This window comes from Eleutherodactylus coqui, chromosome 6 (genome assembly GCF_035609145.1).
Source record: "Eleutherodactylus coqui strain aEleCoq1 chromosome 6, aEleCoq1.hap1, whole genome shotgun sequence".
In the NCBI taxonomy this organism is placed as follows: domain Eukaryota; kingdom Metazoa; phylum Chordata; class Amphibia; order Anura; family Eleutherodactylidae; genus Eleutherodactylus; species Eleutherodactylus coqui.
Window position 1 is genome coordinate 161,767,082 of NC_089842.1, and position 15,568 is coordinate 161,782,649.

Here is a 15,568-nt window from a genome sequence, read left to right on the forward strand (position 1 = left end):
TGAACGGAAGGGACGCTCCTACCTGCGGTTCATGCTCTATGGTCGTAGCTTTCCCGCCTGCGCCGGCAGAACTCTGGTCACGTGACTGTGACTTCCCGTCTGTTTTTGTTGCAATAAAGTTTGGTTTGTTTAAAGGGATAGAAAAAAAAAGGCACATGTCATGGCAGCTGCAGCAGGGGAGCCCGTGCGAGAATGGAGCAGCGAGAAGCTGCACAGTGACGAGCTCGCCAAGAAGGACATCATCGCCTTCCTGCAGCAGCATGCATCCGAATCGGTACTGTAGATGAGCATGGTGGGATGGGACAGGGAGGGGGCGCTGGGAGCTCTGGTGGGACGGGACAGGGAGGGGGCGCTGGGAACTCTTGTGGAACTACAACTCTCAGCAGGGGTTCTGAAGGGGAGTTTAGAGCAGCCTGAAAGCTGCAGCATTTACTAGTTATGCAGAAAAATGGGCAGATTAATAGTGAAGACAGGGAAAAGTCAATGGGATTTCCATCATGGAGCACAAACTACCAGCATGGAGTCTCAACGTCGCCCCCCCAGGGGGAGGAGAAGCGACAGCTGCACTGAGCACATTTCTAGGCGGGACAGGTGGGCGACTATTGTCCAAACGCTCGCACAATGCAGCCACCATAAGTGACGGTAGCCCTGTGGAGGGTGGCGAGCGAGAATTCATTTGCTTCAGCTCCCCTTATAACAGTTGTAGGTTAATTATCGTCCGCTGTAAACCGGTAATCGTCTTCCAATAAATTAAGCAGGAAGGGGTGCGCTTCAGCGACCGCAAAAACGAACTGCAAACGTTTTCTATTAAAGCACGTGGACAGAAGGCGTTTGTACGCTAACAACGCAGCCCGTGTAAACTCGCCATAAGTAATGTAACTTACTGCCCCTGTGGGCAATGATATAACTGTAGCTTTAAGGGGAAACACAGAAGATTCACAGGGAAATACTATATTGATGGCTTATCCACGGCATAAGTAGTTGATCAGCGAGGGTCTGTCGCTCAGGATCCTAGCTGATTGGATGCCTGTGGTCAGTGCCACAGTACACAGGGATCGGAGCGGAGGCTGGGGTCTCGTTAAAATTGATGGGACCTGCGCCTGCAGTTCTAAGCATTCGCCACTGCAGCAGGGTTGGCAGTGTACCCGTTGTATCGGGGCAGCAGATCAGCTATTGATTACCTATCCTGAGGATAGGTCCTCAATAATATTTACTTGGAAAACCCCTTTAACTTCTACCATCAGTGTTGCTTTCCCCTGCCGCTGTTATCACAGTATAGTGCGGGTTATATTCATGATTATCTTATATGGAACCAGTCAGATCCCATCCTATGAACCACTGTCATGTGACTACATGACACGTTAGACCATGAATTCTAGTGTAATGCTTGGCCTCCACCCACAGCTTCTCTTACCTCTGTGTCGTTGGTTCCACCACCCCTTAGGGCTTAGCTAGTCCTCCGCTTCACTCACATGCTCTGCGTATGACTATCCAAACAAAGCTGTCCTGAAATACCTTGTAGTTTGTATAGGTAATAACTCGTGACCAGGATGGGACTTGTAGTTCCACAACAAAGTACTACTTTTGGAATGCAGACCAAACTTTTGACTAACCCCATTCCCTTACATCAGGAAAAAAAATCCACAGCAGAAAATGTATCATCCTGTGGTTTTTCGAATCCGCCGCACGCTGTTTTCGTGCAGAAATACCACCGATTTTCACCGTAAAAATCCAACTCAAAATCTGTCCATGGATTTCGGGCAGATCTGTGATCACACCCTCATGCCGTATTAATCTGTTATGTTTATTTCCCAGTTTCTTACAGAAAATAAATTACTTGGAAATATAAAAAATGTAGCAAAAACCGCAAAGAAAGATCAACTGATTGTAGCCTATGAAAAACTCTATGCATCTAAGGTAAGCATGATGGAGCAGCGAGCCAAAGAATGACAGACGCAACGAGCATTCTACTCATTAGTGTCGTGGTAAAACGTACTTATCTGCTTTAGTAAATACTTCTAGTCAAATTTAAATGACCATTCTAGGGCATATTTTCTTATAGCTCAGTGTTGGGCCAATTCCTCATGGAAATATGTATTTTTTATAATTGGAGCCTATGTTTTTCATTGTCAGCTGTGTGAGTACCGACATAGTCTGACACTCTTCAATCAGTGATGAAAGTATCAGACTGTGTAGGGAATGCTAAAGCCCAACTGTCAATTTATTCATACATTTCCAGGAGAGATGACAGAGGAAAAACCCAACACAGAATTGTAAGAGAATAACATTGCCCGATTTAAAGTTTTTATTTTTTTTAACCCTTTGCAATCCAATTTTGGATTCAGGGTTTCCTTAGGGGGTTTCCTATTTCTGCCATTATACAATGGCACCACCTGCTGGCTATAGCCAGTACTGCGGTATTGGACATACTGGAGAGGCCCCCGACAACGGAATGGCCAGTAATATACAGTAAGAATACCATGCCGGACGTCTTCCGACATCGGAGCTGTACAGCCTTCAATCAGAATGTCTTTAGACGTCAGACAGTGGATTGGAAAGGGTTAAAGGGGTTGTCTCATGAAAGCATGTGGGGTTATGCACTTCTGTATGGCCATATTAATGCACTTTGTAATGTACATTGTGCATTAATTATGAGCCATACAGAAGTTATTCACTTACCTGCTCCGTTGCTAGCGTCCTCGTCTCCATGGATCCGTCTAAAATCGCCTCTTCTGGCGATTTTAGACGCGCTTGCGCAGTCCGGTCTTCTCCCTTCTCTTGGGTCTCGGCACGAGCGGAGTTCGGGCTCCGCCCCCTTCTACGCATCATCGCGTAGCTCCGCCCCGTCACGTGTGCCGATTCCAGCCAATCAGGAGGCTGGAATCGGCAATGGACCTCACAGTGAAGATCCCGGCGGCCATCTTACTAAGGTAAGTAAGAAGAAGGAAGAAGTCGCCGCAGCGCGGGGATTCGGGTAAGTACTACCCAGTTGTTGTTTTTTAACACATGCATTGGGTTTGTCTCGCGCCGAACGGGGGGCCTATTGAATTAAAAAAAAACCCGTTTCAGCGTGAGACAACTCCTTTAATCCTTCCATTACTAAAATCATTGTGGCCTATAGAGTAAAGACCCTGACATTCTGCACATGTATGGTGGCTAGACTCGTAGCAAATTTGGCTAATGTAGAATTCATGTCACATTTTGCTCCTCCTCTCCCCCCTTCTTGCCATTTTAGCGTTTCAAAGGAAAGGACGCTGTGGGTCATGTTACTAAAGATGTCAAAGATCTCAAGGTCAATGATGGGAAAGCTGCTGAAGTAAAGTCAGAAGAGGTTGTGGATGATGTAAGTGTTATAGAATCCATTTGTAAATGCACACACATAAAATATACACGCAATCAGCCATAAGATTCAAACCAATTGTGTAGGTCCCCGACTCGTACAACACCGATGTAGCTTTGATACCCCAAGGTATGGACCTCCATGGATTGGACTTGGCTCTTTGAGCACATCCTACGGATCAATCGGACTGAGATCTTGAGAATTTGGAGACCAAGTCGTCACCTTGAACTCTGTCCTGTTCCTCAAACCATTCCTGAACAGTTTTTACAGTACGGTAGGGCCATTATCCTGCTGAAGAGGTCACTGCCATTAAGGATTCTGCTACCATGAAGGGGTGCATTTGGTCTGTACTATGTTTAGGTCAAGGTAACGTCCACATAAATGTCAGAACGCAAGCTTCCCAGCAAAACATTGCCAGGACATCACACTCCCCCCTATGTCTTGTCTTCTTCCCATAGTGCATCCCTGTGCCATCTCTTCACCAGACATGTGATGCACACAGCCATTGTCCACATGATGTATGAAGAAGGAAAAACCACCATCATTCATCAGACCTGACCACCTTCTTTCATAGTGCAAGTCTGGTGTTCTCTTGCCCATTGTTGGCACTTTTGGTAGTTGGCCAGGGTCAGCATGGCTAAACTGCCCCATAGAGAGTTTGCGGCAATGCCTTTGGTGTTCGACACCTTTCAGTCGTAGCCAATAGTAACTTTTTCAGCAATTTGCACTACAGTAGCTCTTCTGTGGGATCCGACTAGACAGGCTTCACTCCCAACGTGTATCAGTTAACCTTGAGTGCCCATCACTTTGTCACCGCTTGTCCTTCCTTGGATCAGTTTTGGTAGGTACTAACCACTGCATACTGCGAAAACCCACAAGATCTGCCAATTTCTGGATATGCGGTGACCCAGGCATCTACCCATCACAATTTGGCCCCTGGCAAAATTGCTCAGATCCTTATGCTTGCTTATTCCTCTTGCAATTTCAAGAACTGCCTGATCACTTGTTGCCCAATATTCGAGAGGTGCCATTGTCAGTAGATAGTCAATGTTGTTCACTGCACCTGTCAGTGGTCTCAATGTTATAGCGGATATAAAGAATATACTGTATGTAATGGATATAAGTTTTATTTTATTCAGTAACTACTTTTGTCTTATGACTAGGGCCCCCCAAAATACACTAAGTCCATTTTGAAGAAGGGGGATAAAACCAACTTTCCAAAGAAAGGAGACACTGTTCACTGCTGGTACACCGGGACTCTAGAGGATGGCACCGTATTTGATTCCAATATCCCTACTGGTAAGAAAATTGTACTTTTTGGTCTTATAATTTGGTTCTAAGCTATGGTTCTATTCCCTACATCGATGTGGGTGTTTTTTTTCATGTGCCAGAGCTTAACCGTAACTGTTTTAGATGGGAATACCACCAGAATACATATTCCTCTTTAGTGGTTTTCTTAATGCATGTACTTTTACTAGGTGCAAAGAAGAAGAAAGGTGCCAAGCCTCTGAGCTTTAAAGTTGGCATTGGTAAAGTTATAAGAGGGGTGAGTATAAGAAGATTTCTCAATCATTTTATTATGCAAGGATTCAGGTTTTACCCTCTAGAGTGTCTTAACATGTTTGTATTTATTGCAGTGGGATGAGGCGCTTCTCACTATGACCAAAGGAGAAAAAGCCAAACTAGAAATCCAACCAGAATGGGCCTATGGAAAAAAGGGGCAACCTGATGCCAAGTATCCTTTTATCTAGTGTTACGTTTTCTCAAACAATGGAAGGTAGTGCAGGCAGGCAAAGATCTCATTCTAAACTTGTATGACTTTTCTTGTGGTAATGAGAAATAGCAGATTGAACTTTTTATAATGGGCTGTATGCAGTTATTTACACGCACTTGCATGGTAGTTACTTAGAAAGGAGAGCAAATAGTTGCTGAACAAATGGCTGTAGATGATTCACTATGAGGGAGCAGCAAGAAAACTTGTTCCTTTTCCAAAGTCTTTAATCCCCATACTGATTAGGACAAGCTCTAGCCTTTCTGCAGGCAAAGGACATTGGTTTTAGATGAATAGAGCTTGTTCTAATTCAAGATTTTGTGCTTTAAAGGGGTTTTGTCATTAAAATTCTTACCTATTCCTCCCCAGACAGTCTTCTTACCGCATCTTCTTGCTGATTTTCTCCAGGCCCCCAGGTCACCTCACCACAAGCCGGCTGGATCCTCCTCTTCTTATGGAGCATCCTTCTTCCGGCAGGTTGGTGAAGGTTGCGTCACTAGTGATGTAATGTTCACTGCCTAGGAAGGAATGCCGATCTATTGCTGAGACTGCACATGCACGTTGTCTCGCCGCAAGTGTTCATATACTATTGCAGAGAGACATCGTGTATGCGCAGTCTCTGCAGTAGCTCGGCACCCCCTACTAAGCCGTGACCGCTCCGTCATTAGTGACGTAGTGTACATTGACCTGCAGGAAGGAGACTGCAGAGAATGGACGCTTCGTAACAGGAAGAATAATCAGCCGGCTGGTGGTGAGGTAACCTGACCTGGGGGACAGGAGAAGATGCAGTAAGACGACTGACGGGGGAGGAATAGACACGTATAGAATCTTTGTTTTCTTATGACAAAACCCCCTTCAAACTACATAAAATATGTAATGAGCACTTAGAGCCATTGGTACAACCCTTTTTAGTCACCTTTCAGTCAGTGTGCAGAGCAAGCTGCAGCGAAGGGTCTTATTCTTCTGCCTCTCCCCCCTAGCCTCTAGAAATTAAAGACTATTGGGTTTTTTTTTCCTCCCCCAGAAGAGAAGTGAAAAGATTAGGACTTGTTCCTCTAACTTCTCTATACAATTTAACTGTGAAGATGCGGCCTGTGGCACCTGAAAGCTTACAGAACTTTCATTATTGAAGAGCTACAACTGGTATTAGCATGTCCATATCAAACTATACTATAAAATATTACATTTATCTAGCACAGTAAATTCTGTAAAAAAAAAAAAAACAGCTATAATGCCCTCAACAGGAATACAAGTTTTTTGTATCTCAATGGTATTAATTAAAAAAACAAGCACTTGTACAGCATCGGGGATGGAAAAATTAAAAGCATAGGTTTATATTATGCAAAAGTAAACCTTTAAACAAGAAAACCTTTAAATTTGGTGTCGGAACTCTCTACAATAAAGCTAACAAGTTATACCAGTTAATGCTGTAGAGATAAATCTAAAGGGGTGAAATACTTTCGCTTTATTACCCCAAAGCAAAAAAAAGTTGTTCAATACATTCTGTATACCTGAAATTTGTTTCTGTAAAAACTAAAACTGATCCCACACCATACAAGATGGTCTCCAGCCCCATTGAATCATGAGCGCTGGAACACAAAAGGGAAAAGCTGCTGGTTCTTAAGGCAACTGTGTTCTGTGCTAAATAGTTACATGAGACATGTTGTAGGGCTCCTGTCCACAGGCGTTTTTGCATTGCGTTTCCCATGGCAATAATCCGGCTGTGGCAAACGTATTGAACACTTTCCACAGTGTTTCTATGGAAAGCGCCGCCCCCCTCCACGAGCGGAGAAATATAGGGATTCTACACTTGCAGGCGGCAAATCGCAGCATTCCATTCATTTCAATGGGCAAAGCATTGCATTTTAAAGTGCAGAAACGCATGAAAATACAAGTGTTAATGCTTGTCTGAAAGCTCCATTGAAATCAATAGGAGTGATTGACAGCGTTTAGCGCTGCGAGCACAGCGGTAAACACAAAATAAAGCCTGTATTAGAGTGGCCTAAAGCTGCCTGTCCATGGGCGTTGCGGTATCCCACAGCGGATCTCTGCTGTCAGGCTGACCGCGGAGAATGGTGGCAATTCGCTGCGAATTGCAATGATTCTGCTTGTGGACACGGGGGCTGCGCTTTCCATAGCAACACTATGGAAAGTGTGCATTGCGTTCCCCATAGCCAGATTATCGCCGCGGGGAATGCAATTCAAACCCGCCGGTGGACAGGCAGCCTAAGGCTATGCAGAAATAATTCACAAAAGCCATTATTTCACTTCATGCCAAGTTTTCCTGAACTGCTTCTCTCAGAATCCCAGCCAACGCCAAGCTGATCTTCGAGGTTGAACTGGTTGACATTGATTGAAGAGCTTCAAGAATTACGGCCTCACAACTGAATGTGAAAACCTTGTTTACAGAACTGTTGCCAATGTCCATGTAAATAAATCTGACATCTGGAGACTTCTACTTGAATTGCCGTGTCTGCCTCATCTCTGGTGTCCTCACTTGGTAATGGGCTAGGATAAGTACATGGGCGCTTTTTAGAAGTACGGTCACTCCAATCCATGGATTGTGGGTGGTATTGCAAGCTCAGATTTCAAGTTAAATTGAGCTACAATACCACCTACAACCTGTAGGCAAGTGTGGCACTGGGTTTTGTTTTTTTTAAAGGAAAGTTTATACCATAGGATGCAGTTTTATGGAAAGGAAAAGCTGAGCTGCAACAAGAAACCAGATTACATTGTGGGTTGTGCATTTTTAATATCAGTATAGACTTCAAAGTAACAAGACAAACCCTGTAAAGCCATGAAGGGCATCACAACACTTCAGCTGCGAGCAGACACGTCAAATCTCAATCAAGTCCATAAACCCTTCTTCATTCCAGCCGTTTTGGCCTAATTTGAGGCTACAAATCCATGTATGTACCTGCGTTACCTGGCTGTGACAGTGTTTGCGATAAGGTTTTATTTCTTGCAGTCCTCGTGATAAGCAGAAGATACACGTAACGTGCTCTGCCAATTAAAAGATCGTATTGATAAAGGCTGATGTGCGCTATACTCGACGCTGCCTCACCACTCAGATTTCTATACATGAGAATCCCTGATACTGTCAGATTGGTTCTGCCATTCTTGAGTCACTATTGGATGAAGCGGTTTGGTACATCACACTTATTCAATGAGCCATGTACTCTTCATATAGAGAGTGCAGTGGATGAAGGTCATCCATGAGACTAGAAGTTGGCGGTCCTCCAGCTAAGTTCCAACATTTTAGCTAGTGCATCAGTGGAAATACAAAAGTAGGGATTCTTGCTGCTGCTAGCTCAGAGAATAAAACTTTATGAAGTTGACACTTAAGGCCTTATGTCCCTGGGGGGATTTGAATTGCAAACTAGCTGCAATTCAAGACACCGATAGGGAGACATGGGTGTCCGCAGCTTAATTAAAGCATGCCAATTTGTTTTGGGGACCTTCTGGCCTGGAAAAAAAAAAAAAAAAAAAAAAAATCACAGAATGCTCCATTTTGTAGCTCCCCCGTGCATGTGGAATCTGATATGGACATGAGGCCTTATTCACGGAGCAGACATACAAAACCTGTTTCAGGGTTGGACTAACCCGTTCACTGGGTTAAAGACATTTGTGGTACTAGTATATAAACCTGACGGAAGGTGTTGTGATACAGACAACTTGTTTTGTGGTTGTACCCATACTGTGAAGTGCCAGATTTCATCAAGTTTCCAAGACGGCACCAGGAAGAATACCTGAGCATTTCTCCCCATTGCTTGATTACGTTCGAGTGTAATTGAACATTTCCCATCTCTATTGTAATACAGTATTGCCATAGAAATCATCTCTCCCTTTCTCCCTCCCTTGGAGTATTCCACATCTCAGCTCGGCTGTGTTATTACATTATGACCACACATAAGTATTAAAAGAGATTGACGCAGAAAAATAAAAAATGTACTAAGTTAGGGCTTCTTCACACGACCGTATGCACAAGAACATTTGCAGCTCATTTGGGCATGAATAAACAATATTTCAGCGCCTCATATACAAACAGAAAATCATTACATGGAATAGTGAGTGCCAACTCAACTGGTGCACAGTGGACTCCTCTGGATAGAGAAGCCACCGGCACCCGAAGTCCACAATCCAAAGCAATAGGAGAGACGTCCTGGGGTTATAGCCCTCGTGGGGCTATGTATAGCCAAAAGAGATCAAATAGCAAAAACCCCTGCGCTCCAGAACCACAGAAACGCGTTTCGGCGGTACATGGCCGCCTTTCTCAAGCAATACATCTATTTACAAATACACATCTTTGTAAGTAAGAATAATTTCATTGTGTTTATAAACGTGTATTTGTAAACGGATGTATTGCTTGAGAAAGGCGACCATGTGCCGCAGAAACGCGTTAGAATAAAAAGTACAGCATTAGAATATTATTGTTTGCGTGGTTCCGGAGCACGGAGTTTTTTTTTTGCTATTTGATCTCATTTGGGCATGAATGAGGTTTGAAGAGGTAGATTTGTGCATGTGTCTGCATATTAGTGTACTTTCTGCACACGCATAGAGAATTCACATGTGTGCGACAACCATCACATGGAATAAAAGGCTAATTATTCTAATGAGGTCCAGATGTGTTTTCCTTGTATTATGCGCACCTGCCATATTCTTCTATTGGACTGTTGCTGCGCAAAGTGCCGGAAAATAAAAGCGGGTCCTAATTTTTCCACGCACGCAAAATACGCATGCAAAACAAGTTTATGAGAATGAACCCATTGAACCCAATGCATTCTATTATCTGTGTTTTGCACACAAATACCTGTGCAAGTAATAGTATGAAGAATCCCTTATAGTTTTCCAGGGAAATAGGTCATCAATAGTTGATCAGCTGGGGTCCACAGCCAATCAGGTGCATGTAGCAGAAGCGGTTACTCTTATGAGTGTTGTGGCTGGTGCTTTTGACTTCAGTCGTAGCTCATTAAAATCAATGCAGTTGCAAGCGCCAGCCACTACCGTGGTCAGAGCAGCAGCTTCAACTACATACACCTGTGTGTAGCAGCAATAGGTCAGCAGTAGTTCCCTGGAAAACACTTAAATTTAAAGCCATTCTCCATAGTAAAGCATAGGGACTATTATCAGTTTCTATTCAGAGGTACTTAGGTGCTACAGTAAACATTCAATATAAACTCATGATCATGTTGTCTTTCAAAAGTATGAGCAATTTTATTAGAAATAACTTAAAAATTTACAAAATTTATGACCAAGATTCATAGAGAAAATTTTTGAAGAATAAAACAAAAATTAGATATCGCATTGGTGACAGAACCACAGAGGGCAACAAGCCATGGTTTAAGAATTGGCATTGGGACCTTTTTTCTTGCCAAAAGTTGGAACCACATTGACAAATCTCCGGTTGTACTGCATGCGTCTTTTGGCTCGTCCAGTTTTCTTTTTCTTCTTCTCTTGCTTCGCAACCTAGAGAGAAAAAAAAAAAAAAGTCACTTGGAAAAAAACACCCAAAATGTAATGGCAAGTTAACATCTCAATCTCTGTAAGAGGAGGAGAATCTTCTCTACCACAACACAGGACATTAGGAATGCCCTAAAGCAGTGTTCCCCAAATCCAGTCCTCAGGGGCTGCCATCAGGTCATGTTTTCAGGACTTCCTCAGTGTTGTACAGAGGATGTAATTATTGTCGGTGCCTCAGACATTGCCACAGGTGTTCTTACTATAGGATATCCTGAAACCATGACCCGTTGGTGGTCCCTGAGGACTGGAGTTGGGGACCCCTGCCCTAAAGTATAGTCCACACTGCCATTTACAACTGCAGCTACAGCTCCCAGCTTAGGCTTTAATGGGTACTTGTCACATGTTAGGAGCTAGTTAAGCCAATAGCTAAAGAGAAAAATACTTCTAGAGCATTCCAAAGACTTGCTTGTTATAGCACCTAACCCTATAATACCTTAGAAAATTGTTTTAATAATTCCTGCACTGTATGTTAATCCAGTAAGCAGGCCTAAACCATCTCTGCTGCCCGCAGTGCACTCCAGTCCCCGGCCCTTCTCTCCATGACTGACGTCTCATATGCCATCTACAGTCCTGGTCAAGTCTCGTGCAGAATGTTTAGCCTTATTGTAGGCAGAATTAACTGGCCCTCCTGCACATGCTCATCCATGGTTGTACAGTTCATGTGTGGTATTTGTATGAAGACGACGACGACAAAATCCACATGACTCAGAGTGGAAGTGGATGGTAATGCACTGCAGGGAGCAGAGACGGCCCAAGCCCGCTCAGGCTGGATTAACATACAGCATGAAAATTATTAAAGCTAGATTTTACAAGGTATGACCGTGTGTGAAGAAAACCTCTTCAATACTCCAATTTATTTGCCTCCATTATGCAATGGCAATGTAGAGAACAAACCACTGTAGTCAGTAGGTACAGTTAAATCCATAGCTTCTGCTTTTGCCATTGTTCGGCTCCTAAGATGGAGCCGAACAATGGAAAGAGACAGTGCAGGTCAGTGCTAGTGTATGAGCCCATGCAATGAAATCATTAAGTGGCACTTACTTTGGGGGTCTGACCTCTCACTTTCCCTGCACGAGCAAGTGAGCCATGGACTTTACCTGCAAGAAGTAGAAACGTATGACTATATAAGGTTAATGACATATGAAATCACTGATTTAAAAAAAAACAAAAAAAAAAAAACCTTCTTTTGCTCACCTGTTGGGATAGGTCATCAATAGTAGATTGGCAAAGGTCCAACACTTGAGCTTACCGCATCAAATCAGTTGGTCACCGGTGATGCAGTGTTGCCAACAACACACCATTCTGTACACTGCAGTGGCCTGGCATGGTACTGTAGGCACAGTTCCCAGTCAAGCAAATGGCAGCACAGCAGTTCCAGATAATGACAGTAGAACCAACGATCAGCTGATCGATGGGGGTTCCACGCTGCGGCCCTTCACCGATGCATTATTGATGTACACCATTCACTTTAATGGCGCCACCAGAGTTCAAGCAATCACCCACCAATCTCCAGCGCTTCCAATTAAGTGAATGAAGCACGCATGCGATCACTGCTCCCCACATTTCACAACACACCATGACCCCATTTTTGGAATCTGTGCATAGGGAATAAGTTACAATCATGACACAACCCCTTTAACGTTCCTAGTTTATGTATGACATTCTCCTACCTCCCAGAAGTCTGCTCGTCACATTCAGAGTGCACTTATCCTGTACTCCGCTTTCTGACAGAATGCACTCATCTTCCAGAGATATTCCAGCACAGGACAGAACCAGATCACAATCCAAGAGGCCTTCAAGCTGAGCTATACGGGTCTAAAATTTAGAGAGATTGAAAAACTATTCAGAAGTAAGATGGGAGGTTGGGGGAAGGGGGGTGGAAGGGGTATGTCCAAAAGAAATCGAACATCTTACAGTTTATATACTGGATAAGCTACATAAAAAGTTGAACTCTAGAGATTTTAGTTCCGATCAGTAGAAGCACAAGGTGCTTGAGGTGTTACAACCAGAATACAGACAGCAAACGTGGGTACAATACATCTGTCTAAGGCCGCCTGCACACGGGCGGAAATCCCGCGGCGGTATTTCCGCCACTGAAAGTTTGCATAGGAGTGCATTACAATACGCACTCCTATGCAGACGGCCGCGGTTCGGCCGCGCGAAATCTCGCGCGGCAAACAAGCCGCGGCATGTCCTATTTTTGTGCGGGGCACGCACTCACCCGGCCACCGGCTCCGGTCTGCGCATGCGCCGGCTGCGCTGCAGCCGGCACATGAAAGAGCCGGGGCCGCCAGGCGCGGACGAGTACGCGCTCGTCCCTGCAGGCTCTCGGGTCGGGTCCCGCGGCGAGAATTCTCGCTGCCGGATCCGACCCGCCCGTGTGCAGGCGGCCTAAATGAGATTTAAAAGGTAACCTGTCACCTCCAATAAGCAACGTAAACTAAGTCATGGTACTTATAGGTTTCTGGTACTGATAGGTTCCGCCGAGTCCGGAGGTGTAAATTTTATCCTTACCGGACAATTTCTTCTCACACTGTCAGCCCAGGAAGTCGGCGCACGGTTAGTCTGTAGGACTCTGTTCATTCAATCCATGCACTTTTATAGAGAACAGTGTAGTGCATGTACTGAATGAAGAGACAGATGGCTGACTAACCAAGCTGACAGCATGGGAATAGGGAGTCTGGTATGTATAAAAAAAAGAAAAAAAAAATGACACCCCCAGCCTTAGTGGGAGCTATCCTATAAGCACCATAACTTCGTTTAGTTCATGGAGCTTGTAGGGAGGTGACAGGGCTATACCAGTTCTAGGCTACTGGTAACCTCTCTTCAGGAAGGGTCATCAATAACTGATCAGGAGGATCCGCCACCCAAGATCCCCACCAATCAGCTGTTTGCCAGCACCAGTGCAATGGTGAACACAGCTGCTATGTGCCAGAAACAAGCAGCTCCATACATGGTGCAGAGGTCCTAAATGGTAATGCCGGAAAAGTTCACATTCAAGTGAATGAAAGCAGTCCCCATTCTCACAACACGCTTATTTCATGTAGCAGCGGGTGGCTGGGAGACAGAACTGGGGAAGAGGAGAAGGAGAAACTCTACAGCTCCATCGATTTTGTATCCCCCGGTACATACCTTCACATCAAGCACCGTGTCTTGGTTGGACACATCCAGTGTGTGCAGGGTCTGGCCGGTAACGAAAATCTGCATGGTTGTACTGAAGGAAGGAAATAAAAAAAAAAATATATATATATATATATATTATTCTCTCGCCTACAAGATGCTATTGTACAAGTCTTCAGACATTTATGAGCAGGTACTAAATCCGATGCACAAACTAGCTAATCTTAACAACAAAAAGCCATAAAATTAACCTAGAGGCAAAGATAACCCCAAAGAAGTTGCCCCAGCAAGAAGATGATCCCAAGCATGTGCCCCCCCCCCCCCCTGTAACATAACTTACCCACTAACAGGGCATAAGGACCCATTTACTAATAAGTCATAGGCAATACTCCTTCCAGAGGTCCATCCAAATCCCTCACCCAAACATGCACTTACGTCATCATTTTCTACCCCTCAACCATAGGATTTTGGATTTAACTCTTTATTGTATGGTGCGACGAGTATGCATGTAGTTGGTGGAAGAGTACAGACTCCAGAGATGCACTAAGACACAACACATGCACAGCAACTTCCTCCGATGGTCACATCAGGAATGACATTACTGCGCCGTTCCCTCGGGGGTGGTGCAGTGCACTCCCGAAACCCCACTGATCACTGAAACAAGGACTATAGCTCTCACCTCCGCCCCTTCGGCTGTCTTCGTTGCTTGCCGGCTCCTCTTGGTAGCTGGAGACTGATGCAAAGAGGTCTATCTACATCTCCTATAGATGTCTATATGTCCATCTTCAGCTGCCGAGAGGAACCGGCAAATATTGACAGCAGAAGTAGCACAGCGGGACCACCACTGATCAAAAATGCAGCTACTCTTTAACCCCTTCACTCACCAGGGTATACAGTTACATCCTAAGTACAGAATCAGGAGCAGAGCCCGTTCCATACACGGTGCCGGCTGTCATTGACAATAACTGCTCACTACAGTTGTAATCAAGGTCCACGCTGGTAGCAGCCGTTAACCTTTTAAATGCCCCCCCCCCCCGATGAGATCACAAGTTGCCGCCCCGTTGCTATGTTAGCCTGTGGTCTTCTGAAGGCCCTCAGGGTTGTCATGACTGATTGTCTATCAAGATGTGCCACAGGCATGTCTCAATAGACTGCCTATCAGAAGACTATGGTAGTGCATCATACTTTCTGAACAAAATGATCTCAAGTACAAGTTTGATCATTTTTGCCGCAATGTGTAAAAACAACCCCTAAAGACAGCAAGATTGTTTTTTTCCCACCCATTTCACTTTACTTAGAAGGTTTAAAAAAAGTTTTTCACTCTTTTTCCTAGTTTTAATTGAGCACAGGAAAACTTCAAAAGCGGAGTGTAAAGGTACCGCGGCACATAGAACAGTATAGAGCAACATGGCAATCTCATAAAAACACTATTACACGCGTAGCTTAGATTGCATAGGAAAACCTGATGACGGGTTCCCTTTAATGTACCTGTGGCTACCTGGAAACCATCAACAAGACAATAAACAGCTATGTTATGTTTCACCACTTCGCAGCTGACTTAATTGTAGCCATGACAGTGGCGCTATTTACCTCCTTACTACCATCACCGCTCCCGTCCACAAAGTTCCGCGGGCACAACTATCGCACTTCCAAATAGATCGCAATGACGTGAGCGCATGCGCAACCCCAATTTAAAGGCCGTCTATTCCTGACGAACTACGTCACATATCCCCGCCCCTAACGTTATAAAATGCACGCTCTACGCATGCGTGGTTTCGGTAGGCGCATGCGCTTTACTATCTTGCTGGTGAACGTAA

The 15,568-nt window shown here is 44.5% G+C and overlaps 2 protein-coding genes across 2 annotated transcripts; one reads left to right on the forward strand and one right to left on the reverse strand.

Moving 5' to 3' along the window:
• Window positions 1-118: 118 nt before the first annotated feature.
• On the forward strand, window positions 119-7,575 carry FKBP3 (FKBP prolyl isomerase 3). The gene is made up of 7 exons (XM_066608098.1): window positions 119-274; window positions 1,816-1,917; window positions 3,236-3,343; window positions 4,504-4,639; window positions 4,819-4,886; window positions 4,978-5,075; window positions 7,414-7,575. Exons 1-7 carry the CDS (start codon window positions 161-163, stop codon window positions 7,466-7,468), a joined length of 681 nt encoding a protein of 226 aa, XP_066464195.1. The 5' UTR covers window positions 119-160; the 3' UTR covers window positions 7,469-7,575.
• A 2,725-nt stretch (window positions 7,576-10,300) lies between these two features.
• On the reverse strand, window positions 10,301-15,453 carry LOC136632863 (ubiquitin-like FUBI-ribosomal protein eS30 fusion protein). The gene is made up of 5 exons (XM_066608099.1): window positions 15,342-15,453; window positions 13,764-13,845; window positions 12,302-12,446; window positions 11,673-11,728; window positions 10,301-10,577 (listed from the first exon to the last, which is right to left on the reverse strand). Exons 1-5 carry the CDS (start codon window positions 15,353-15,355, stop codon window positions 10,452-10,454), a joined length of 423 nt encoding a protein of 140 aa, XP_066464196.1. The 5' UTR covers window positions 15,356-15,453; the 3' UTR covers window positions 10,301-10,451.
• Window positions 15,454-15,568: the final 115 nt, after the last annotated feature.

Bases quoted from the DNA above. Each gene is read 5' to 3' on its own strand.
- FKBP3 (XM_066608098.1), top strand. From the start codon at position 161: ATGGCAGCTGCAGCAGGGGAGCCCGTGCGAGAATGGAGCAGCGAGAAG. The intron at 1,918-3,235 runs GTAAGCATGATG...TTGCCATTTTAG, and splicing joins AAAAACTCTATGCATCTAAG to CGTTTCAAAGGAAAGGACGC. The intron at 4,887-4,977 runs GTGAGTATAAGA...TATTTATTGCAG, and splicing joins TTGGTAAAGTTATAAGAGGG to TGGGATGAGGCGCTTCTCAC.
- LOC136632863 (XM_066608099.1), bottom strand. The intron at 12,447-13,763 runs GTATGTACCGGG...TCTAAATTTTAG, and splicing joins ACACGGTGCTTGATGTGAAG to ACCCGTATAGCTCAGCTTGA. The intron at 10,578-11,672 runs GTAAGTGCCACT...TTTTCTCTCTAG, and splicing joins TGAGAGGTCAGACCCCCAAA to GTTGCGAAGCAAGAGAAGAA.